Source organism: Neomonachus schauinslandi, chromosome 14 (assembly GCF_002201575.2).
Source record: "Neomonachus schauinslandi chromosome 14, ASM220157v2, whole genome shotgun sequence".
NCBI lineage: Eukaryota > Metazoa > Chordata > Mammalia > Carnivora > Phocidae > Neomonachus > Neomonachus schauinslandi.
The window spans coordinates 89,822,139-89,846,123 of record NC_058416.1 but is presented as its reverse complement, the minus strand read 5'-3'; the positions used below and the strand labels follow the sequence as shown (position 1 = coordinate 89,846,123).

The 23,985-nt window shown below is 46.7% G+C and overlaps 1 protein-coding gene across 1 annotated transcript in view; it reads left to right on the top strand.

Moving 5' to 3' along the window:
- TMEM132D (transmembrane protein 132D) overlaps positions 1-23,985 on the top strand; it is a 537,091-nt gene that overhangs the window by 361,173 nt on the left and 151,933 nt on the right. The window contains exon 4 of the mRNA XM_021698657.1: positions 6,053-6,236. Within this exon, the coding sequence (XP_021554332.1) occupies positions 6,053-6,236 (184 nt within the window). The remainder of the gene's footprint in view (positions 1-6,052; positions 6,237-23,985) is intronic.

Sequence of the window (23,985 nt, the reverse complement as noted above, 5' to 3'; positions counted from 1 at the left end):
CCGAGCCTTGCTTCCCGGGGGGGGGGGAATCAGCCTTACCTCCCTGACTCCACCAGAGCCCTTGAAAATCTCACTGGTACCTCTGCTTCTCATGCTTCTCATCTTTGCTTACGGTTGCCAATTTACGTTTGGTTGATATGATCATTTATTTAGTATTGATCTTCCCCACTAGACCGTATGCACCACAGGAGCAAAGTTCTTGAGCAGTGTGCTCTTGGGGGCCTTGGAGGGAGCCTGCTTGATGGCCTCTGCCAGTTTTCGTGGTGTAGATTCTTCCAGCACTGCCCATCTCAAGCTACCAAAATGGCGTCCCTGAATGTGGAGGTGGGCAGGGATGTGCAGAGCCAGCGCCGTCTGGCCACCACCGATCTTCATGTTTTAAAGCCGACCTTTGCATCTGCATCCTCGTCACCCGACACGGTATCCAACGAATAACAGGAATCCGAGGAACCTCCCCGATGGGGTGGATGAATGAAGTACGGGATGAGAGCAAGGAAGCACTAAAATAAAAGGCAGAAATGGAGCGCACCTTGGTCGAGTCTGTGACTTTCCCTTGTTCTTTTCCAGAAGAACTCTGGTTACCAGACCTCAGAGTATTATAAGGTGGAAATAGAGGACACAAGAAGACAAATTTATGGTGACAAAAATCTCATTATAAAGTACATACATTAAAGGGACCGTGCATATTTTACGTCCTAATGAAAGGTTTTTATTCTGAAAATCCTAATGAAAAAGTTAGGAAAAAAGATGTCAGTAATGGGAAACTTGAATACTGGGATCACGTCTAAGAAGAAACAATTTGTTTGAGTAATATCCTCATCTTAATCTTGAAAGTGAGATGTGGAGGAGGGGAGTGCAGGGGAGGCTCCTGCATTTGGGAGACATCTGGGAACGTGTGTCTGTGTCTGGCGTGGATTTCCAGAATGCCATGGCAGAGATGGTTGGCTCGGTCTGGAGGCCTCCTCCGACTGGAGCCAGTGATGCTGAGGACCCGGAGTGATGGTCCCTTTGAGCCCTCCCACCCACACTCATTCCTTGTTTCTCTTCCATTTGCAGAATCTCTCACCTAGCATCTGCCAGTTGCCTTTGGTGTCCTCCTTGCTTTAAAAACTCCTTCAGTTTCCCTAGAAGCAGACCTTGAGACAAGGACTTGCATGCAAGTGATGTATGAGGGAAGTGTCCCAGGAGAGACTGAAAAGAGACCAGGGAAAGGAGAACAGACAGGGAGGAGCCCAAGCACGTGGCGGGTGGCTCCAGCCTGACCCCCTGGGAGAGACTCTGGGGGGTGAGCGGGGCTCCCGACCCACCCAGCTGGAGGCAAGGGAGCTGGACTGTCACCTCCAGCATCACCAGCCTCTGCCTGAGCACCCCTCCCAGGGACTGAAACCCCCAGGCACTTGGAGCTCTCTGCACTGTGGGCAAGGGGGTTTTGGAAACTCAAGAAAGAAAGGCATCCAGGGGTGGTGACAGGTAGGTGTGATTAGGAACAGAAGCACTCAGAAGCCAGAGGTGTGGCATAGAGACACGATGCAGGTGGCAAGAGGAGATAGTCTCTGCCCAGTGGTAGATGACTGTCCTTCACACGACCTCTAGGGAGCACATCTCAAACTACTTTCCAAGGCCACAGCCATTGAGATACTAGCCTCACCTCCTCGCTGGTTTTCCTTTTGTTCTCAGACATTTTACCCATTCATCTTTGAGCGTACCAGCTGGAAAAGCCTATTTGGAAATGGAATTTCACTCTGTGCTCCCCCCTACACCCCACCAGCTTCCCCACAGCCCTCACACGAGCCCTGGGAGCCAGTCCCCCACGTGGGCGGTGGCAGAGTGAGGTTCGATCATTGGCATTTGTTTCAAAAACCTACCGTAACATGTTAGTGTTCTAATATGGAAAAAAAAAATGCAGGTAGCTTTCAGATGCATTGACCTGCATCTCCAATACTCAGGTCTAGATGGTTCTCATACGAGCAGGTCCATGTCTACATGGTTTCTTATCCCTCCAGTGGGTGGTAGGCTCTCCTCGCTAAAGCTCTAGCTTCCACATCTCTACTTTGATTTGTAGACACATGGTAGCACTGAAAGAGTTGGCAGAGGACCCTAAAGGCAGCCTGATATCAAAGTACCTTGTTACAAACATGTCCCAGCTTCGCCTGTCCAGAATTTATTTGAGGCATCGGGGGCTGAGCTATGTTCCTACTAGGGGACGGGAAGTTGCTGTCCTTGATCTTCATGGCTAATAAGCAAGCCTGTCGCCCTGGAGCAAGAGGTGGGGGACTTAGTCCCGCAGGGATGGAGAGTGGGCGCTCTGCATTCACATCTCCTGGCTCCTTCTCCCGTTAGCTGGGTGAGCCTCGCTGAACCTAGGTTCTCATCTACAAACTGGCAGTTAATCACAGTTATTTCCTGGGACACTGTGAGGATCACATGTGGGTATAAGACCTAAAAAGCCCTTAAAAACAGTGTTTGGCACATTCAAAGTACTCAGTAAATGCTGGTTGTTGCATCGTCTGGAAAAAGAGGTGACGATCTTAAAGTGAGACTTTTTCTTTTGAAAATGATGCCCTTTTTGGCCTTGGGATCTGCTAAGGTGGTCTTGCCGAGCCTCAAGTTTCATTGCCTTCCTTGGGTTCCTGAGCCGTGGCCCTGAGGGTTGTGGTCACTGTCTGTGCCTGAGAGCCTTGTGTGCATTTCCCTTAAATTTCACGAAGCCTCAGATTGTGTCATGGGGTCCGAAGCTGTGCCTTTGTGTCCCTTCCCTTCCCAGTGAAAAGGTGTAGAGCCTGAACCCAGCGCACAAAAGGGTCCAGGTAAGGAAAGGTTGTTGAGGAATGGGAAGAGCTCTCCAAACCAGGGAGATGGTGCTCCTCTCTATAAGGAGGGCAAGCTGCAGGAAGGTGCTTCCCAGCCCACATGGATGGAGCCAGCCCACAGGGATCGGAGGTGCCCGTGAGGTGAGAGGCTGAGTTCCCTCCTCTGCTCCCTGTCACCTGTCAGCTACGAGCAAACAGGGCAGGGAGGTGGCTTCTTGGCTTGCTGATGCTGGTAGGGCCCATGCCCAGAAGGCTGGCAAGTCCCTAAGTTGGATGGAGCCCTGAGCCACTCCATGCAAACCCTGCCCAACTCAACAGGACTGCCTTCCTGGAGGAAGCTCACACATGGAGCCTGTCCTTACTGCTCCTTATTTGACTGGCCTGGGGGGCAGGAGACAGGAGGCTGGAAGGGTAGGGCTGCATCCAGGGCCATCAGAAGTGGCGTCTGGACATGTCAGGCTTATCCACCCCCTGGGCCTCCTTGCCTGGAATTCTGTTCCTGTCCCTCCTCGCTGCATGTTCATGGGCATCTGGAACCTTCTTTGCGGCTCACCTGTGACTTCACTCATTTTACCCACCATACCTCCCAAACCCATTAACTCCACACATTGTGTTCCTAATACCTTCATATCCAGAATACTTCGCAGAGTGCCAGTGTCCCCATAATTTAGCCTGTATAAACCTGGCTCAGTTGTTCATGGTCCTGACTGCATGGTAGGATCACCTGGATTAAAAAAGAGACAGGTGGAAGGAAGGAACAAAGAGAGAGGGAAAATCAGTGGGCCTGGTGCCTGGCCCCTCTCTGGAGGGAAAGCTGTGGGAGTGGTGCGTGGTCATTGGTTAATTTATAAAGCTCCCCCAGCAATTCTAATGCACGGCTGAGGTGAAAACCACTGTCAGCAGACGCACTGTAGAAACGTTTACTTAACCTCCCATGTTTGTGTCCCATAACACCGTAGATGCCGTTCTGATGAACACCAGGCATTAGACCCTATGCTGGGCACAACTTGGAATAAATAAGTGTAGCCCCTCTTCAGGACCCTTAAAGTTAAACCCACAAACTGCAAAGGGGCAGGCCTTAGCTTTACAGTTAAACACGGAGAAATGGTAAATATTGCCAAATATGCAAGCGTTCTGGAATCTTGCACGTGTTAACCGTTTGCAGAGAGGTATTAAAATTCAAATTTCCACTGATCCAAGTCACACGTGATGAGCTATTCTGAACCTAGATCACCATACGCAGAATTTACACCGGAAATGATCAGGAACGTGCCCCACAGCCCAACTGCTTCAGAGCCTCTGAGAAGCCCATGCAAGCTAAGGAATCGTTCAAGAAAAACACACATTTGCACACAGTTTCAGGATCCACAAGCCTGCCATGGGCCCCAGGTTAAGAATTCCCAGAGTAGGGAGCTTTCATCACCACGTCAAAGGGAGGAGAGTCAGCTCAAAAGCGACCGTGTTTCTTCCACATCTTGGCCAGGCAAGGGATCTGAAGGAAAAGAGAAAATAAACTTTATAGAAAAACCTGGCAGGGTTACTGAATGAGGAAAACTAGATGAAATAAGTAGAGCCCTTTTAAAATTATAGTTGTTTTTATGGCTAGCTCTTGCACAAGGGGAAGGATTTAAATCCATGGAGAGATTTACAGATGCTTTCCCGGGAGAGGGAAGTCAGGAAGCAGACACATGGGCAGTGCAGTCTCCTGGCGGAGTGAGGATTGCTGGCTTTGCTGGGGGTGAGGGCACCTCGGCGGACACGGGAGGACAGAAGGCCGTGTAGACAGTAGGGTCAGGCTCCTGCTGTGTAGGAGTCCCCATAATGCCTCCGCTGTGGAGTCGAGTTCCTGAGCTCAACGTTGCCTCGTCTGTTCTGTGAGTCTCCGTCTCCCAGTGACCAGGCGGAGGAGGTGGGGCTCAGTACGGCCAAAAGAAGGGCTTGCTGTCTCCTGAACAGGGAGGAAGGGCCAGGGTTCTGGCAAGTTCCCAAACCAGAAAGGTGTGTGCTGACATCCTGATCTCGGGATTCCTCTACCTGTGGAAACTCTGGGTAGAGGCTCCAAATAGACAGCGGCCAGCTCCTATCACAACCACCACCTCCTCTTCCTCCTCGTCTCCTCCTCCTCCTCTCCCCCTCCCTCCTTCTCTTCCTCTCCCCACCCCGCCTCCTTTCCTTAGAGCTCCCCTGATGTCCCAGTATCTCACCTCATCCCTTACTTTGAGAAGAAAGCCCCCTGGGAGCCCCACCATTGTCTCTGAGCTTCTTACTGGGTCTGGTGGTGTGCTAGGCATGTTTTGGTAACTCTCTGTATACGAAAGGCCACACTTTGTAGTCCGGAGCATCAGAAGTCAGCGATCATTTTGCGGTTACGTGACATTTGAATCTTCGGGGACAGATGTGGTAGGTGGGAGTCGCTTTGGCCACTTGGGCCTAAAAAGCCTCTCTCATCGCTGCCTCCTCTGTTCATCCTCACCTGTGTGTGCGTTCTTCGCTTCTGCCCTCAGGGAGGGGCCGGCCCCGCATGGGCCTTTCCTCCCCCCCACGATATAGAAGAGCAGGCATTTCGTGAAAGGGGCTTGTGAAGAGGCAGAAGAGGGATCCAGTTAATTAAACTAACATAAATCGTTACAAAAATCATCCTGATAATCTCATTTGGCTTTGTTTCCAGATGCATGTTTATAGGAAACACCAGAATGTCCAAAAACTAACCATTGTTACAATGCCTCCTGTCTCCAGGGGACATCTGGCTGCTTTTCCGTGCTTCTCCGCATGCGCCCCATGGCCTCGCTGTCCTGTCCATGCCTCACCTCTGTGTCTCTGCACCACCAGATAGCAAAGCCACATCGCCCTCAGACACCTTTAAAATTCTGTGCATCCAGTTGGAACTGACTATGGCTTTGGAAAATCCAATATAAGCATCATATAGATTTCAGGGAGTGAGGGAAAGAATCTTAATCTCCTAGATGGATAGAGGGGAGGAAAGCGTTTAGGAAATGTGATCAGCGCTTTTCGTAACCATCCACAAACACCTGCCCTGGGAAGCCGAGCAGCCCACCAAACCGGGGAGAGCTGGTCTCTAAGACCAGCTGGTGCCACGGATTGTTTGAAAATGGTGTGGGGTTATTTTTGATGGTGCATCTCTGAAACACTCTTTGCAGAGACACACATAGAGATGACACGTGTTACCCATTGCCTGCCTGCCACGCTCCGGTCACTCAAAGTTGTTCTCTGCTTCTCCTCAGTGTGGATGGACCCTCCTATGAAGTCATGCAGATCGACGTGGAAATAGAGGAGTCCAGTGACCCGCCGGCCACACAGCTTGTCACGTGGCAAGTGGAGTATCCAGGAGACGTCACGTCTGACTTGGGTGTCTCCAAGATCTACGTGAGTCACAAGGACCTGATCGGCGTCATACCCCTGGCCATGGTAAGAATGTCCCTGCCTTGGGTTGTCAATACAGAACCCGAGGGAAAGAAAGGCTCCACGCTGTCACCCAGACTTGGTGGGGAAGTGCCGGTGAACCGGGAACCAGGGTCGGGGGGCACTGGAACCTGAAGTCTACTACAAAGAGTTGAGTCTAAAAAATATATTGTCTCTAAATACTATTTTCAGAATATTATTTAGAAAATCATCAAACTCCAGGTATTAGATTTGGATCTTCCATTATAGGAAGAGTATCGATCATTTAATAACTGTGTTTCTATCATACATTGTAGACTTTAAGGATCTCAAATACATACACCTGCAGAGACCAAATAGATTAACTATATGAGTGAGTCATGCCAGGTGACATGGCCAGTACCTGCCCAGTCATAAGGCTTCACCTAGTAGGACAGCCATGTCGGAAAGCCAACGTGGGAAGCCACATTCTTGGTTCTTAAGATCTACCGATTTTCCAAGGAAGCCACAAATACAGTTTGAATGTGAAATGTCAACTTGTTCGTGTTGGCAGCTACTTAAAAATAAATGAAACACTATATAGGAAAGCGTTACCTATATTCATTCATAGGGCATCTGTTTACAACTTGGAAAAGACTGAAGGCCATTAGTCTGTGTGTGTGTTCTCTAGGATTTGTGAAACAGAGATGGGCTTTCATCCGTGAAGGGCTTCCTAGAGTGCCTGTGGGAAGACCCGCCATCCATGTTCCCTCAACAAAACACACTGACGCCCCATAGAGCTCTCCCTTTCCTCAGACTCTTCAGGAGCCCCTACAAAGGAATAATACATTTTTTTTAAATGTGAATTTTCATAGTGCAAAGGCTCGGGCATGTTCGTCTGCCGACAATAATGTGAGCTTTCTCCTGTTATGAAAGGACTTTTCCTGCCAGAAGTGAAGTATGAGTTGACCTATCCCTTGACTGCCCGGTGTCTCCTCTACACCGTCTGTTAGAAAATATTGACAAGTGTTATTAGAGAGTGCAGAAAGAACCTCAGGAATCAGTCTTTCAATAAAAGGTAGCGTGGACAGTTGCCTGGTGACAGCAGGTTAGTTATTATGCCGTTCATCAGGAAATGTAAAGGTGTTTGGGGTACTTCTGTTGATAAGGGCTCCTATTAACAATTTCTTTTATTTTGAAGGCATTGAGCCTCCCCGGGTGCCTCGTTTCACGTGTGAGGGTAGCATTCCTTCGGTTAGGCTCTTAGTGAGTGGTTCTATTACTGGGGATGGCAAGACCATTTGTCTTGAATAAGGAATTATTTGAATTTGCTCCTTTTCAGCACCTTTGGTTGGATTAGCTGTTTGCAAGACTGGGAACAGCTTCCGTGGCTTTGCTCAGCATAAGTTAACCTGTTCGATTCCCACACTCTCCATTTCCCCTGCCTCACAGGTCCCTGATGCTCCCGTCACTTATCCCAAACCCTGTTGGTCTCCTTACCCCGCATGAATCCCCACTCTGACAAGGCACCCCTCCATCCTCCGCTGGTCTCCGACCATTCTCATCTTTCCTCGCCCGTCTAGCTATGATAGATGTAGCACTGTAAGATCGTGTGTTCCCTTTTATCAGTTGGGAATTGCATTTGGTTGAAAGCAAGAGAGCTCCTCACTCACCCCGTCTACTTTAGCCCAGCCAAGGATGTCTTAAATACATATGTGTTTCTTTTTTCACGTACGGGAGCTCCTAAGATTGGTGGTGTAGTTTTGGTATGGTGCCCCGTGCCATCTGAGACCCAGGCTCCATCTCTGTTTCTGCCTCAGCAGTTTGAGGGCATGAATTCCATGCTCATGGTTCCCTTAGGGTCCAAGATGGATGCTGGAGTGCCGACCGACTTAGCCACATTCTATAGACCAGAAAAAGTAAGAAATGCAGAAGCTCAAAGTAACATGGCCAGTTACTTTTCCCTTTCAAGAAGCAAGGATCCGACATAATATATCTGGTTACATCCATTTGGCAAACACTTAGTCATATGGTTATACTTAGATGAAAGGAAGGCTGGTGCCTCTTTATTTTAGCTCATCGCTTAGACTCTGTTACAAGGAAACAAGAGGAAAATAATTATTTCAAGGCAATGGGAAGATTTATAACAATCCTCCTTCATTTCCATGTAAGGAAGCCGAGGCTCAGAGGGGTCACTCATTTTGTACCTGAGTGTTTTCCATATTCTGTACTGATCTTCAGGAAACTCCTAGGGAGCAAAATCACATAACTGAATCCTAGGCTCCACTCGCGAGCTATGCAAACATGCTTACTTCACGGTGCCTCGCTTCCCCATCTCAAGGAGGAAAAAGAGACAATACATACTCATAGGTTGTTGTAAGGATGAAGTGATAACTCAAGAGTGCCTGGGACAGTGTCCAGTCCAGAGCAAACATACAATAAATGGTAGCTATTATTATGTTCATTTAAGCTCTGGATGCAAGGTATAAACAGTACCCTGACAATAATATTATAGATTAGCCCCCGTATTTCACGACATTGGAACAGTGGTAGACTACGTGTAGGTGCTCACTGATTCTTGAACTGAGTTGAATGAATCTGATTAGAACACGTTTGGTCTGATGAGATTTACTAGTAATCTTGGAGCAACTTCCTCTGGAACTGAGGGTGAAGTCGTAAGGGTCCCGACTCCCCAATCTTTCATGTTTGGAGTGTTCTGAGACCCCCTTCCCGAGAAGCTTCATTTCACCTTTGACTTGATTGGTAAAAGAATTTTGGCCATTTTTAGGGAGATTGCCCTCATTAAATGAATTTTTTGTAGATTTCATTTCATTTTTACTTTGTCTTTGGTCATCATATATTCATTGGGGGATGTTTGGAGGAGATCTGATATCCATGCATCTATTAATCTCTTCATCTGTGTCACATGTTCTTGAAATATAAGAGAATTGAAATATTAGAGCAGGAAATCCAGCTCACCAAGACCATGATGGGTGAGGAGAAGTTGCTCTGGGTTGAGGTCATGGTGCCTGAGCACTCGTAAGCTGCGTAAGGGGGTGGATCTTCACGCATGATTGGAAGCCACTGCAAAGGCTCTCGGCAGAGAGTCACATGGACCCATGCTTGTTTTTAGAAGAGCACCCAGCGATAGGTGGAGAATAGATTTGGGAGAGCAAGAGAGATGTCAGAGAGAGTTAGGGCCTGTCCTTTGGCTGTTGTCAAATAACTCTGACCTAATGAGTGCAGAATTTACTCGTCCATAACCTGTCCTGTAGGAGGGTGTGCAGCCTGGGGCTTATCACATACCTCCAGGGACTTAGGACGTAGCCTCCCTCTATCCTGTTGCTGAGTGGCCCCAAAGATACTGACCTCATCCCCATGGCCTTGGATTAATAATAACCATGTCCCTGTGGCAGCCAGCAGGCCCAGGCAGATGGGAAGAAGGAGAATGTGCTCCTTTCCCTCCAGGACATGACCTGTCCCTGAATGCAGCACGTTTGCTCCCAGCCCATCAACCGTGAGCTCAGCCAAGGGACCACCACTAGCTATAGGGGAGGTGGGAGGGTGAGCTTTATCCCTGGAGGCCATGTGTCCCGCTAAAAGTATTTTATGGTGGAAGAAGGAAGGAACACCGACGCCATCCTGGATGGCCCCTCGGGGCTGCGGTAAGGACAGTGGAGAAATGGCGAGGTGCACCCTTTTGGGTACATCTTAGTAAGTAGATAGATGATTGGACTCTCCCATGCAGGGGACATAGGTGTGAAAGAAAGATGGGAGAAAAAAAACCATGAGTTCTAGTTCTAGGCTCATTCAAATGGCTTCCCATATATCTCCCATGATCTACACACAAACCTAAAATGTTTAAGAGATCTTCTATTATGAAGCATCCTATGGCTTCCATTTTTCCACAAAAATCTTTACACACATCTCCGATTGATTCCCATACATAAACTTTTAAGAATAAATTCAAATCAAAGGATATGAATCAAAGGATATGCAATATTGTTATTTTTTAAATAACAGTCTCCAAACTGCCTTCTGGTAAATTTAACCAATTTAATTCCACCTGCTGTGTATGATGATATCCATTTCCCTTCAAATTTATAAACATAGGATATTAAAATTAAAAAAATAGGCTATTTATTAGGCAAAAATTATACATCATTGTTGCTTTAATTTACCCTTTTTTGGTTCCATTTGTAAATTTTCTCTTTTTTAAAGATTTTATTTATTTGAGAGAAAGAGAGAGCACAAATGGGGGAAGGGCAGAGGGAGAGAGAGAGGCAGTCTCCATGCTGAGCAGGGAGTGGGGGCTCGATCCCAGGACCCTGAGATCATGACCCGAGCCAAAGGCAGACGTTTAACCGACTGACCACCCAGGTGCCCCCATTTGTAAATTTTCTTATCAAACATTTTTTCTTACCCATTTCCTTTCCCTGTTGGGAATTCCATTTCTTGTTACTTTGTTATAAAAAATCTTTTTTTTTTATTGTGGTAAAAACACGTAACATGAAATTTACCATCTTAATCATTTACAACTGTAGAGTTCATTAGTGTTAAATATTTTCACATGATTACGCAACCGATCTCCAGAACTTTCTCATCTCACAGCCCTGAAACTCTACCCACTAAACACCAACTCCTCCTCCTACCCCCAGCCCAGCCCGTGGATACTACTTTGTCCTTTCTGTTTCTACATATTAGCGATGCTGACCTTTTCTTTTTTTTTTTTTAAGATTTTATTTATTCATTTGAGACACAGAGATACAGAGAGAGAGAGAGAGCATGAGCAGGGGGAGAGGGAGAGGGAGAAGCAGGCTCCCCGCTGAGCCAGGAGCCAGACGTGGGGCTCGACCCTAGGACCCTGGGATCATGATCCGAGCCGAAGGCATACACTTAACCATCTAAGCCACCCAGGTGCCCTGATGCTGACCTTTCCTTTGGCATGTTATTGCAAATATTCTTCCCAATTTACCGTGTGCTTTCTCATCTCACAGATCATATATTTTACCATGCAGAAGTTTGGGCGTATTTGTTTAATTTTCATGCACTCAAATCCACTGATTTCCATAATGTAAATCTCTCTTCTCCCCCTAATTATGACCAAGAGGAAAAACATGCCTGTTTAATTATTCTTGTAAAATCTCAGAAATTCAAATATCCCCAGACAGCACATTTGAATAGGTAGAACTGTCGTCTTGAGAAAATAAAGCTGAAGGTAAGATGCAGTTGTGACACCTTATACTATTATTAAGGATTTGAGATCAATTTGAGGGGTGGGCTCATGGCCCCTCCATTCTTTGTGTGATGTATATAACTCCATCTCCAGGAAAGCTTTGAAATGAGACATAGATAAGCACCAACACTCAAAGCTAATTTCCCAAAAGACATTTATTTCTTCCTCAATATTTTGCCCATTTTCCCCTGATGTCTACAGCCATAAAACCTTTTTTAAAAAAATCCATTCACGTATTTCTACTTTTATTACATTCTTTTTTTTTTTTTTCTGCTCAGGAAATGATGCCTTACCATCTTGTAGGTAAATATATTCTTGTCCTTAGGGGGAAAAATGTGAGGAGAATGTCATTAAGTGTGCATTAGCGTTAATCTAATTAGTGCACTCGGTAATGGCATGTCGGGGTCTGATTCTGGAAAGTGATGTTTGCACTTCTTACAAGAGCTGGAACTTTCTGGGCGGGGGCTCAGGGTTAGCCCCATTTACTCAGGGCTCTTCAACATCCTCCTCTAACTGCCTCTGGGGTTTGGGCAAAACAAGTGTTTTGAGCTTCTGCCAGGATTCAGAAAAGGACACTGATATTTATCTGTGGGAATGCCATAGCAGCTAGTCCTTGAGAACATTCGCATGTGCTCTTCATTTTAAACTAATACGAAATATGTTTTCGATCCAATTGGGCGATGGCCATTGGGGTGCTGCTTTAAGTGGGTGCTGCTCTTCTGTGAATGGTAGCAATGTGCCTCCTCCCCTGTTTGGCTCCTGATGAGGTTCCCACCTCACTGTGTTTTTCAGCCTTGACCACCAGTCTTAGCCATCAGAATTGGGGTGGGACCTTAAATAGAACATGATCGGGAGATACAGTCCAGATGGACAATCATGATTCTTGAAAATGAGCAGAAGACTCCCATCCTCATGAACACTTTGGCGATGGTGACATTCTGTGATATTTGCAATGATGTGGGGTATAGATGTCTCTGCAGATCCTTGCGGAAGGCCAACAGTTTTTTAGACAAAATCAAAGAGTGAGGTATACCATGTGCTCTTTGTGAAGCCCAGTATGATCTTAGATGTTACTCTAATGAGAGCCCGAATGCATCTCGTGAATCTCTTTGTAGAACCCACTTCCATGCCACCTCCTCTGGGGAATCTTCCTTGATCCCCACAGCCAGATGTGATCTTTGTCGACTATTCTGCTCTATCCACCCCATGATTTCCTTGTGCACGGTGAGGACAGTAGTCAAGTCGGGGGATTCAGACACTCTTGAGTTATTTTTGATGGTTGTTGAGGTCACTCCACTGGGAGCTGTAATAGGCAAGAGCCATACCCAAGATGTTTGGGAAGACCTCAGCCCAGTACATTCCTTTACGTACCCTCTACGTCCTTCCTCACTTCAGCCTGTTCGAACTCCACCTACACCCTTCCAATCTTCAAGCCCACTTCCAAAGTAGAAGCAGCTAGATGCCAATGCACCGCTGCAGACTTACTGTTGATGCTGCACTCAAATGCCTCCTGCTCATTAGCGTGAGTCAGGGATGTCCTAGCCCAGACGTCTGCAAGCCATGGCTGTGAAGTGTAGGCTTCCTCAGACCCTTCATTGACTTGACCGAGCGCTGAGTTCTTTCTTATGTGATTCCGGGGATTACAGGAAACTAATCATCAAACAACCTATCCCCTCCTTGTCCATTTCCTTAAGTCTTACTGATCAGGGCATGTCCTGAATCCACGGTTCAGTAGGCTATTATTCCATTTCTGTCAACCTAGCTCGCAAAACTCACTCATATTTTTATAGCCATATAATTTCCTATTATAAAGACTGATGAAATGCATTTTAAGTAAGCTTTCCTGGATCTAATACATTCCTCCCCTTAAACACTGTTGACCCTTGAGCAACACGGGTTTGAACTGCGCTGGTCCACTTATATGGGGATTTTTTTCAATAAGTGGAGTCCAGTACTGTACATGTATTTTCTTTTCCTTATGATTTTCTTAATAACATTTATCGTCTCTTAGCTTACTTTATTGTAAGAACACAGTATAATACATAGAATATACAAAATGTGTGCTGATTGACTGTTTATGTTAACCAGTCTGGCTGCTGGTCAACAGGAGGCTGTGAGTAGTTCAGTTTGGGGTGGGGGTTAGAAGTTATAGGTGGATCTCCCACTGTGCCAGGGTGGGTGCCTCTAAGCCCCTCATTGTTTAAGAGTCAAGCATAAAATGATCTTTCTTTTCATGGGCCACACCCTCCCCTGATCTTCAGAATCCTCGTGACTTAATCTCCTGGCACACCCACCTTGCTTGGATTGTCTCCTCCCATCCACCTGGGTCCTCACCAGCCAGGAGAAGGCACAGCACTGTCCCCTCGTCAAGGCCCAGAGAACAGCCTCACCGCCCACTGGAGATAGGGTAACGCAGGGTCCTTTGTGTCCCGTCCGCTCTGAAGTCGGCACAGGTAACATCACCTATTGAGATTAGAACTAAAGAAAAGGCCCCCCCCCCCACGTTAGCGAAGGAAACTCTCTTTCCTGGCTCCAGTAATGAAATTTCTTTTTATTTCTGGCATGAAAGCAGATTCTTGGCACTTTTTTGTTTGACTTTTCATGGTATTCTTTGCTTGTGTCAGCCTGTTAATTAATATGCCAGATACCCTCTGTTGTTTTCCTCAGACTTTTTGAAAATTCAGTCACACTGGATAGCACACCCTTGCTTTCATTTTCATACTTCTCAACCAAGTGCAAATTAAGTTGTGGCTAGAGCCCTTGAGAAAAATCTCTGCTTCAAAAAGCATTCTTGCTTTGTGCCTTTGGTGAATAACCATGGCTGCCCTCAACAGTGCTCACACTAAACACCAGATCCTTGGTGCTTATTAGGTATGAGGTACACTCTCTATACCTCCTTCTTCATATTGACTCGTTAGATCCCTTCAGGGACCTGGTGAGGCTGGTACTGCTCTTCTCCCCATTTCACGGATGCAGGAGGGCATGCACGGTTGAAGGATGCTCCAAGCCGTCCAGCCACGAAGCTGAACCCGAAGAAGAGTCCAGATGGATGGGCTCGGGAGCCCACGCTCTCGACCAGTGCACCACACCCCCCTCTCCGTGAAAACCGAGTTTCGGCTGCTGATCGGTTCAGTATGCAAAAGGATCTTTGGAAAATGCAAATACAAAAAAAAAAAAACACCACCCTCATAAAAAATATGAAATTGAGAAGTCTTACTGAAATAGGAGAGTTGTCTGAAAATGAATTATTTATCATGCACAAAGCTCCTGCCTTTTCTTTTCAGCCCACTCTGGTGCCTTTGATGCCCCTAATGAGCTGTCCTCTCCAGAGGTGATTTATACCAAGGTGGTGGCGGCTGAACCTCAAAGCTTTTAAAGGTACCTGGTACAAACCGAGTCAGGGTGTTTTTGCTGTTGTTGGCTGCTGTGTGGTTATCACAACCCCGGCTAGTGTTCGGCCAGTTGCTCTCAGTGAGCAAATAGGCACTCCAGAAAGCAGCCCATCCCAGCAGCATTTCCTGAGCCCCCGCCATGTGCCAGGCACCGGCCTTTGTGTTGGGGATATAACAGAGCTTGCATCCCGTTCGGGGGGAAGGGCAGCTGGTAAATAAGTAAAAAATAATTGAGCACGTTGAATTCAGAACTGATCTATGCTTGGCAGGAAATAAAACAGTATATGGTGAAGTGAGCCCTTTGAGACTGGGACATCACTGCAGAGGTGACATTTGAACTGAGACAGAATGCCAAGGACGGATCCAACTTGGGGATAGCTGACAAGGGCTGGCTTTCCAGACAGAAGGGAAGGCAGGTGCCAAGGCCTGAAGCTGGGCCCAGCTTGGTGCGCCTTAGAATAGAAAGGTCAAGTGAAGCAGGGGCAAAGTGATTAGAGGGGATGAGGTCCGAGTGGGCAGGCACTGGATTATGTAGATGCTCACCAGCCATGATATGTGCAGGAGGGTTTCTCATTTATTGTGTTTAAATCTCATCGGATTCATGATCTACTTTTAAAACATCACTCTGAATACCAAGAGGAGAACAAAATTGGTGGGGTATGTGCAATGGAAGTAGACCATGTTGGGAGCTACCTTGACGGTTCAGGTGGAAAGGGTTGAGGACTGGGTCTAGGGTGATGATCATGGTATCGAAGGCCATCCGAGGAAGGCCTTGGATGTACTTTCTAAGCGTGGCCATCAGGATCTGCTTATAGACAAGACCAGGAGTTTGTTTGAATGGGTGAGACCAATCATGAGTCCAGAGTAGACAGTGCCTTCTGATAGAACTTTGTGCTATGACACAAATATTTTATTACCTGAGCCATCCAATATGGTAGCCATAGCCACACATGGTTATTGAGCTCTGGGAATGTGGCTGATGTCATGGAGGAACTGAATTTTTGTATAATTTAGTTACACTTGACCCTTGAACAATGCAGGGGTTAGGGGCACCAAGCCCCTGCACAGGCGAAAATCTCTGTGTAACTTACAACTCCACAAAAGCTCAATTACTGATAGCCTACTGTTGCCTGGAAACCTTACCAAAAACATAAACAGTCGATTAACAGATTTTGCATGTTCTATGTATTATACACCGTATTTTTTTTTAAGATTTTATTTATTTATTTGACAGAGAGAGACACAGCGAGAGAGGGAACACAAGCAGGGGGAGTGGGAGAGGGAGAAGCAGGCTTCCCGCCGAGGAGGGATCCCGATGCGGGGCTCGATCCCAGGACCCTGGGATCATGACCTGAGCTGAAGGCAGACGACTGAGCCACCCAGGCACCCCTATATACCATATTCTTATGATGAAGTAAGCTAGAGAAAAGAAAATGGTTTTAAGAAGTTGAGGAAGAGAAAATGCATTTACGGTACCATACCACATTCATGGAAAAAATCCACGTACAAGTGGACCCACGCGGTTCAAACCTGCGTTGTTCAAGGGCCAACTGTGATTGAGATTTGGTCGAGATTAGACAGCATGACTGTCTGATGGCCAATGGCTCTCAGATTAGATAGCTCGGCTCCAACACTGTGGCTTGGGGAACTGAGGGGAGCTCATGCTGTTTCCGAGACGGGGGTCTGTGTATTCTCCACTGGCTCTGTGGACCATCCTGTCTGCTCATCTCCTCCCTGCTCTGGGCCCTGGGAGTCCTTGCTGTGTGCGTGGCCTCCGAAGGGCTGCCTGGTCTGCTGGATTCTGGTTGGGTTCAGTCAATGGTCGGCAGTGGAAAAAGACCAGATGCGGGGTGAAGAGAAAGGTTGGGGATTTTATTCCTCTGGTTCTGTGCCCCATCAGCCCTGTGTCTCAAAGGCTGTGTTGCCCCATCAGAAGCACCAGCTCCTCTAGGTCAATGGAGCAGCAAGACCTATATTAGGGGGTCGGGGGGGGTCCTTCTGCTACCTATAGGTCTGGGTGTCCCAATGCACTGCTGTGTCTTACCGCGGAGTCCCGCCCTGCAGTTCATGCACTGAAGTACATACTACTTTATTACAAACTATTTGCTTTTATTTCTCCTTTATAATTCTGTTAAGACATTATATTGATTTTTTTAAGCATGTGTGTTGGTAGGTTATATTCATTATGGTTCTTCTTTCGGGATAAAGTCGGCGCTTCTTAATTTGTTGTATAAATCTCTGTTATGTGAAAGGAGCATTAGCTCAGATAGGACTGCAAACAGTGGGGTTGGCACACATTTCCTGTGAAGGCACGGAGAGTAAATATTTTCGCAGCTGTGCCCTTGGTAGCCCCAAAGCTGCCAAAACACATCCTCCGAGGGGCGTAGCTGTGTGCCGCTCAGACTGTTCGAGAACGCAGAAATGTGAATTTCGTATCATTTACGCATTTCGCCGGAAGGTATGCTTTAAAAAATTTTTCAAACATTAATACATATAAAACCTATGAAGGTTATACAAAAACCAGAGCTTACAGAATGTAATTTTTAAGCCAATCTTTCGTCTACTAGAGACAGAGCCCTTTCTTAGCCTGGTCTAAGTTCGTCCTTAGGAGCCTGACAGTGACTCTCCTCCAAGACCCAATCATGATGTAAAGCATGACCTCCTTGAAGGAACAGCTCCCTAAAAATGAAAACAATTTTGGAAAGCATCATTATCATGAGAAAAGTGCATTTTCTGCGGTGAGCAGGGATGCGTTTCCCGATGTGCGGTGCTCAGTGCAGAGCCCCCACGAGACCTGGGTCAACCTGAGCAGGTGGAGCGAGCGAGCCTCCTCCCTAGACCAGGTGCCCCACACCTGGGGCTGATGCTCAGCCCTGCACCTGTTACTTCCCTAGGCTGGCAAGCTCCCCACAGCCCCCCGCCCCCGCGATGGTTTGACCCCGAATGTTGAAGGAGCGCCTTCCACCTTCTCAGAGGGGAGCTCTCCCACCTTCCTAAATCTTCCTAAATCTGCCCGAGTATCCCTCACATCCCCTGACTCACTTCTTCCTCTTAGGCGGTATCCCCTGGACAGCGGCAGAACTTGCCAGCACTGCAGCTCCCATTAACCTTTCGATTAACCTCATTACCAAAGAGTGGAAGGGGGTTGCAGAAAGAGAACCAGAGACTGATTTCAGAGCATGTTTCCAACGAATTCCCAGGTTCCGTGTGCTCAGAGCCAACACTTCCTTGCTTCTTAGATCATTTCCCAAAGGCGGGCTCACACCGGTACCTCCGCCATCCAGCAACTACCAGCCGCCCAACGTGCCTTTCAGCGGAGCCGCATCAGAAAGCATCCTGTGCCAAGGCGTGTTCTCACAGTGCATCCTGCATCCTCATTTTAAAAGATTTATTTATTTATTTGAGAGAGAGACAGTGCATGCACGAGAGGGGGGTGGGGAAGGGGCAGGAGCAGAAGGAGAGGGAGAAGCAGACTCCCCACTGAGCAGGGAGCCCGATGCGGGGCTCGATCCCAGGACCCTGAGATCACGACCCGAGCCAAAGGCAGATGCTTAACGACTGAGCCCCCCAGGCACCCCTCCTCCGTACCTCTTGAGACCTAGCATGTCATGTATTGATTTTGCCCAGCAGATAAAGATCAAAACAGGTGCATTGCCTGTAGTGTTCACACAACATGTATTATGCCTAGACCCGCGTGTGACCCCAGTGGAAGCTCAGTACACATGCTGCGTTGTTGGATGGATCCGATGGAGCTGAACCACATCTCTGGCCTGGGAGTTTGTGAGTGAGTGGACCTGGGGCAAGTCAGATGACCTCTGTGCACCTGACTCTTCTCACCTGTAAAATGGGGATAATCATCGTGTTTCTGCTTCCCGGGGGGATGCAGACTTTAGTGGGAGTCATTGTAAACCTTTTAGCACAGGGCCTGGCCCTTCATGGGTGTGAGCAGCTGTTGCTATTGCTACAGATAACCCCAAGAGAGAAGGTAAGTGTGGGAGTAGTCGTGCAAAAAAGCCGAAGTAGCCCTTGCTTCTTTTCTTACGCTCTTCTGCAAGTTTTCCAAGAAATTAAGGAAAAAGCAATGTCCTGTAGAAACAAATGAATGCCCTATAGAAATGAAAAGCCTCGATAAGCCTATAATGTCCTAAATAATAAGTAATAACGGCTGTGTCCCTGTGGCAGCCTTAGATGACAACAGTGAATGTGTTTGGACTTCTCAAATCCAGTCCACGCTGGTTTGTGCAGGAATCAGAACTTACTGGCTCACTGTGTGAGATTGGATCCATTTGGCTACACAACACAGCAACCCCCAAATAAAAGGGCTTTAGCAGTGACGGAAGTTCATGTCTCTCACACGTGAAAGAAGTCCGGAAGTAGGGCTATGTGGTGAATATGGTGGCTTCCTCGCTTACATGGGTGTCTTCCTACCAGGCGACTCCTTTCTCAAAGTCACCTCAGGATCCAGAATGGCTAGTGAAGCTCCGGCCATCACGTCCACCATCCAGAAAGCACCTTCAGGACATAATGAAGCATCAGTTGCCTTTATGAGAAGAGCTCAAGACTTTAAGAGGCAGACACGGTGTGATGGAACAGCTCATGAAGAGCAGCCCCAGATAGTCTAAAGGGAACATTTGGTTCTTCCTCTTAAAATGTGTTCATCTTAGAAAAGAAGCCATTCGGCATTCGCCAGTGTGGACTACTCAAGCACACGGTCATGTAGAGAATGTCCATCTCCATACAAAACATTGAAGGTCCTCAATACATATGTGTTGGCAAGAACACGTTCATCCTAGTGAGAAAAAAAAATGACATTAAAAAATTTTGAAGGGGGTGCCTCGGTGACTCGGTTAAGCGTCTGCCTTCCCAGGATCCCGGGGTCCTGGGATTGAGTCCCGCATCGGGCTCCCTGCTCAGTGGGGAGTCTGCTTCTCCCTCTCCCTTTCCCTCCTTACTCTTTCTCCCTCTCTCGCTCTCTCTCAAGTAACTAAATAAAATCTTTAAAAAAATATTTTGAAAATAGCACATTTAGAATATTTATTTTCACCAAGTAGTGGTTTTCTCATGTGGGACTGAACAATTTTCCCAGTGTTCTTTAACTCAGAAGTTTTCAACAAAAACCATTATTTTCTTGACAGATGCTAAGGAGACTGGAGATTTCCATGGATGCTGGAATATGAGTTGGTGTATAGTTAAAGTAAATATGGGTTAGGTAACAACTCCATGAGCTCTTTACTCTGTTCATCTTTGCACGATGGGTAGTAAATACAGTGTTAGGACTTCCCAATGTGGGCAAATTAGGGGAAGAAAACCTGTCTTTTGAGTTTGTATAAACCAGTCTTCCAGTTGTGCGAGTGAATTACCCATTAAACTTAGCCCAAACAAAAATGATTGCTTTACCCTTGAACTCGATTTCTCTTTTGCCTGAAAGAGGAAGATAGGAATGCTAATGCAGATGTTTTCCCTCACCCCTACTTTGGTGAAAGAGAATGTCTTTTCCTCTCTCCCTTCCCTCTTGCTCTGCCTTCCCCTCCTCCTGCCATAGGGTTCTCCAGAGAAACAGAACCAATGGGATATAGGTATCTAGACTGAGAAATATATAGTGTAATTATATAATATTATTCCTCATTTCCTAAGCCTATATTATGTAGGATTGCACATAATATGTATTTTTATAGATAATAAATATGAATATGAATATTTAATCCTATTATATATAATATGTAATATTATAATCCTATAATAATATCGGCTGAGAAAAGGAGGAAGCCTGCCCCTGTTTCCCTGCGTTGCTGCTTGAGCTGGGACATCCCACGTCTCATCCTGTCCTGCCCTCAGACTGGCACCCATGCCCCCAGTGCTCCTGGGCACCCAGCTTGTTAACAGCAGGTGGTGGGACTCCTGCAGAGCTTATTCTTGCATTTAAGGTGCCAGTGTGTGGTCAGTGGAGATGCTCTCCCAAGGCGAGCAACAGGAACCCCACTTCACACGGGCTTGGCCAACACGCAGACTCCCCGTGTCGCACCCCGGGGAGTCCAGAGGGCAGGGGCTGCAGAGAAGATGGCGGGTCCAGGCAGCCGACTCTGTCACTTCACGTGGCTTGTCTTGCCCTCCGCACGCCCTTCATGGTTATCAGCAACCACGGGAGCAGAGTGAGGTGTTGTTCACATTTGGCGGGAGAAAGGAGAACAGCTTTCCTCCAGCTGTCCCATGGAAGTCCTTCCTGCCGGTGAGATATGGCCGTCACCTGCCCCCCAGCCTGGAAGCAATCACCAGATACTCTGATTGGTCTAAGCAGGCTTCCTCAACTCACCACCACCAAGGGACTGGGGTGGGGATGCTGTCAGCAGTCTCTGAGTTCCCGAGCTGTAAGTCAGGATGGCAATTTGAGTAACACCAGGTTATTGATGGGCAGGAGAGGAGAAAGAATGGAGCCATGGTGTTCCACGAGGTCGCCTGGAAAATCCACGGCAGAAAGCTCCTGGACGAAGATGCTTGCATAGCGTTTGGGGTGAAGGAGATACCTGCCTTTCTGTTTCATTTACAAGCAAATCTTAAAACCTTTGACAAGGACCAAAATGTCCTGTGCAACAGGTGCTTGACAAATAAAGATGATGACACATGGAGAAAGAATGAGCACACTGTCCTTCATCTGGAAACCAGGCCTGTGGACACTGGGAAACAAATCCCCCCCCCCATCTCCAGGGTGTCAACCAGGGGTACCGCGGTCCTCACTGAAGCAAAAGTCTTGGTCCGGCAGTAGCCCGTTGTCGATAGCTACGTGAAAATGCTTAGTTGGGGATATTAAAAGTTGAAGATTGAGCTTCAGCCAAGATTTAAAGCTTCAGAATGTATTTCTTTATAACCTGTGACATCCCCATCAAAAGGGATTTTAACAAACAGGTAACAGAGCAGTCTGACGATCTGAAGCTCGAATCCAAACCACCTCTGATCACAATTCCCTAAAGAATTGTCACTCTTCTTCCCAATCAATTTAGTTTTCTTTGGCAGGGATTCTCTGGTTTGTTAATTCAGCTAAGGTTAGATATATATATTATATATTTATATATATATAATATACACACATTGGTCTCTCTGTCTTCTCTGTTTGGAGTTTGTTCACAGAGCCTGGTGTTAATCCCCGAGGCCGTATAGCAAGTGGATCTGTATCCATTTTTCCACTGCTGAAATGATCTTGTGTGGCAGATGATAGCATGACTTGATCAGAAAAGTTGGGAAACATTGGTATTTAAGCTTTTTAATTGTAAAAACATGAGAAAAGTGAGTTGTGATAGGAAGAAGGGACTTTTTATGCCTTGTAGAGAAAAGTAGCTGTGTCTCCAAGCAGCAGAATGAAAGCCCTGCCGTGGAATTATTCAAAATTATTACTTTAGTGATCTGGTGGCTACAGTTCAAAGTGACTTTTACCAGACTTATTTTTCCTAAGCCTGTCAGCAGCAAACGGTGGGGAAGGAAGTATTTAAATGGCTCTGTGTGTTCCATGCAAATCTGTTTTCCTGTCAGTTTTTCAACTGAGATGGAAGCTCTCGGACCTTACAAATCCATGGTTCTACCCAAGGATAATAAAACAACATATGGAAATGCAATGGAATGATTAAGGACAGGATTTTGCTAAGCTCGTTACCAGAGCCCTGAGAGTTCTTTCCATGTGTCTTGCATTTCCATTTTGAAAATGTGTGTGACTAGCCGGTTAATTCTTTTACCCCACGGGAGAACGTTAGAGATTACATACCTCTTCCTGCGTATAACGGATTCATCTTTAGTAAGTAGGGAAAGGTTGAACTCATTTCTGAGATGGGGACAGGTGGCAAGTTTAACTTTCTAGTGCGTGAATCCAGGTGGCAAGTTTAACTTCCTAGTGCGTGAATCCAGGTATGGTGATGGAACCGAGGACCTCGAAAACCCATCTCTGACATAATGACTTTCCCTGTGTGGTAAGGAAGTTGGGGAATAATAATAATAAGCATACAGTTCAACTATCCTAGAACAGACTCAACCCTGGAACATAAGCAGCCCGTCTCCTTTACTAAGCGCGTTGCTTGTTACTGTGTTTTGCTACCTGAGGCTCTATCTGCCGGCTCGTCTACAAGACTTATTTAGGCTTCCAGTACATCACAAGAGGGGCATCATGGTCATTTTTCAGATGGGAAAACTTGAGATTTATGGAAAGAAAAGAAGTTAGTGAAGTTCACCTGGCTAGAAAGAGTATGTCTGACTGCAGACTCATGCTTGCTGTGCGGGATTTAAGCGTGGAGCTATGCGGGTGAGAGCCAGCACCTGCCCTTTGAGCCTGCGTGCACGATGTCCAACGCCATGCACCTGAAGAAGAGCAGAAGGTACGACATTAACCCCACCCCTGGACAGATGGGGAAGCTGTGCACATGCAACGATCCTGGATAAATTCATCTCCGAGATGGAAGATGATAGAGCTCGGCTGCCACGTGACTAAGTGGTGGAGGTATGATGTTCAAAGCTTTTTGAACAAGAGGAGAAAATAGACTCACAAGGAAAACCCACGTTTCTGTCACCTGTTCTTAGAGTAAAGCTCGGCAAGGTTCTATCTTGGTACCTCCCTTTTCTTATCTGTGAAATAATGCCACATGGGCCCCATCCATTTAATGGGATTCTTGACATTTTGTTGGAAAGATCCGTGGTAATATGTTTCAAAACAACCTATGAATGGTCCATAATATGATGGAATTCCCTCTACAACATCCACTCTAGGGATTTGCCTAGGCTTTTACTGGTATTTTCTGGGTATAGGGAATAATGCAGTACCATCTTAGGGAAACCCACACCATTCTATAAACATAGATATGATAGATAAAGATATGGGTAAATATGGATATGGATGAGGATGATAGAAATAAATAATGCAGCTATCGACCGGATGGATGGATGGATGGATGGATGGATGGATGGATGGATAATGCAGCTATAGATAGAAAGGATGGATGGATGGATGGATAGATACATGGATGGATGATAGAAAGATAGATGATAGATAGATATCCTATGTTGTCCATATATACAGAGAGGGGGAGATTTGTAATGTTCAGTATCTAGTTGGTGGCTTCTCCTCCCTTTTGTTACCCATTCAAGTCACCTTTGACACTGTTACCTCCCATATCCTGATGTCCAACCCAATACC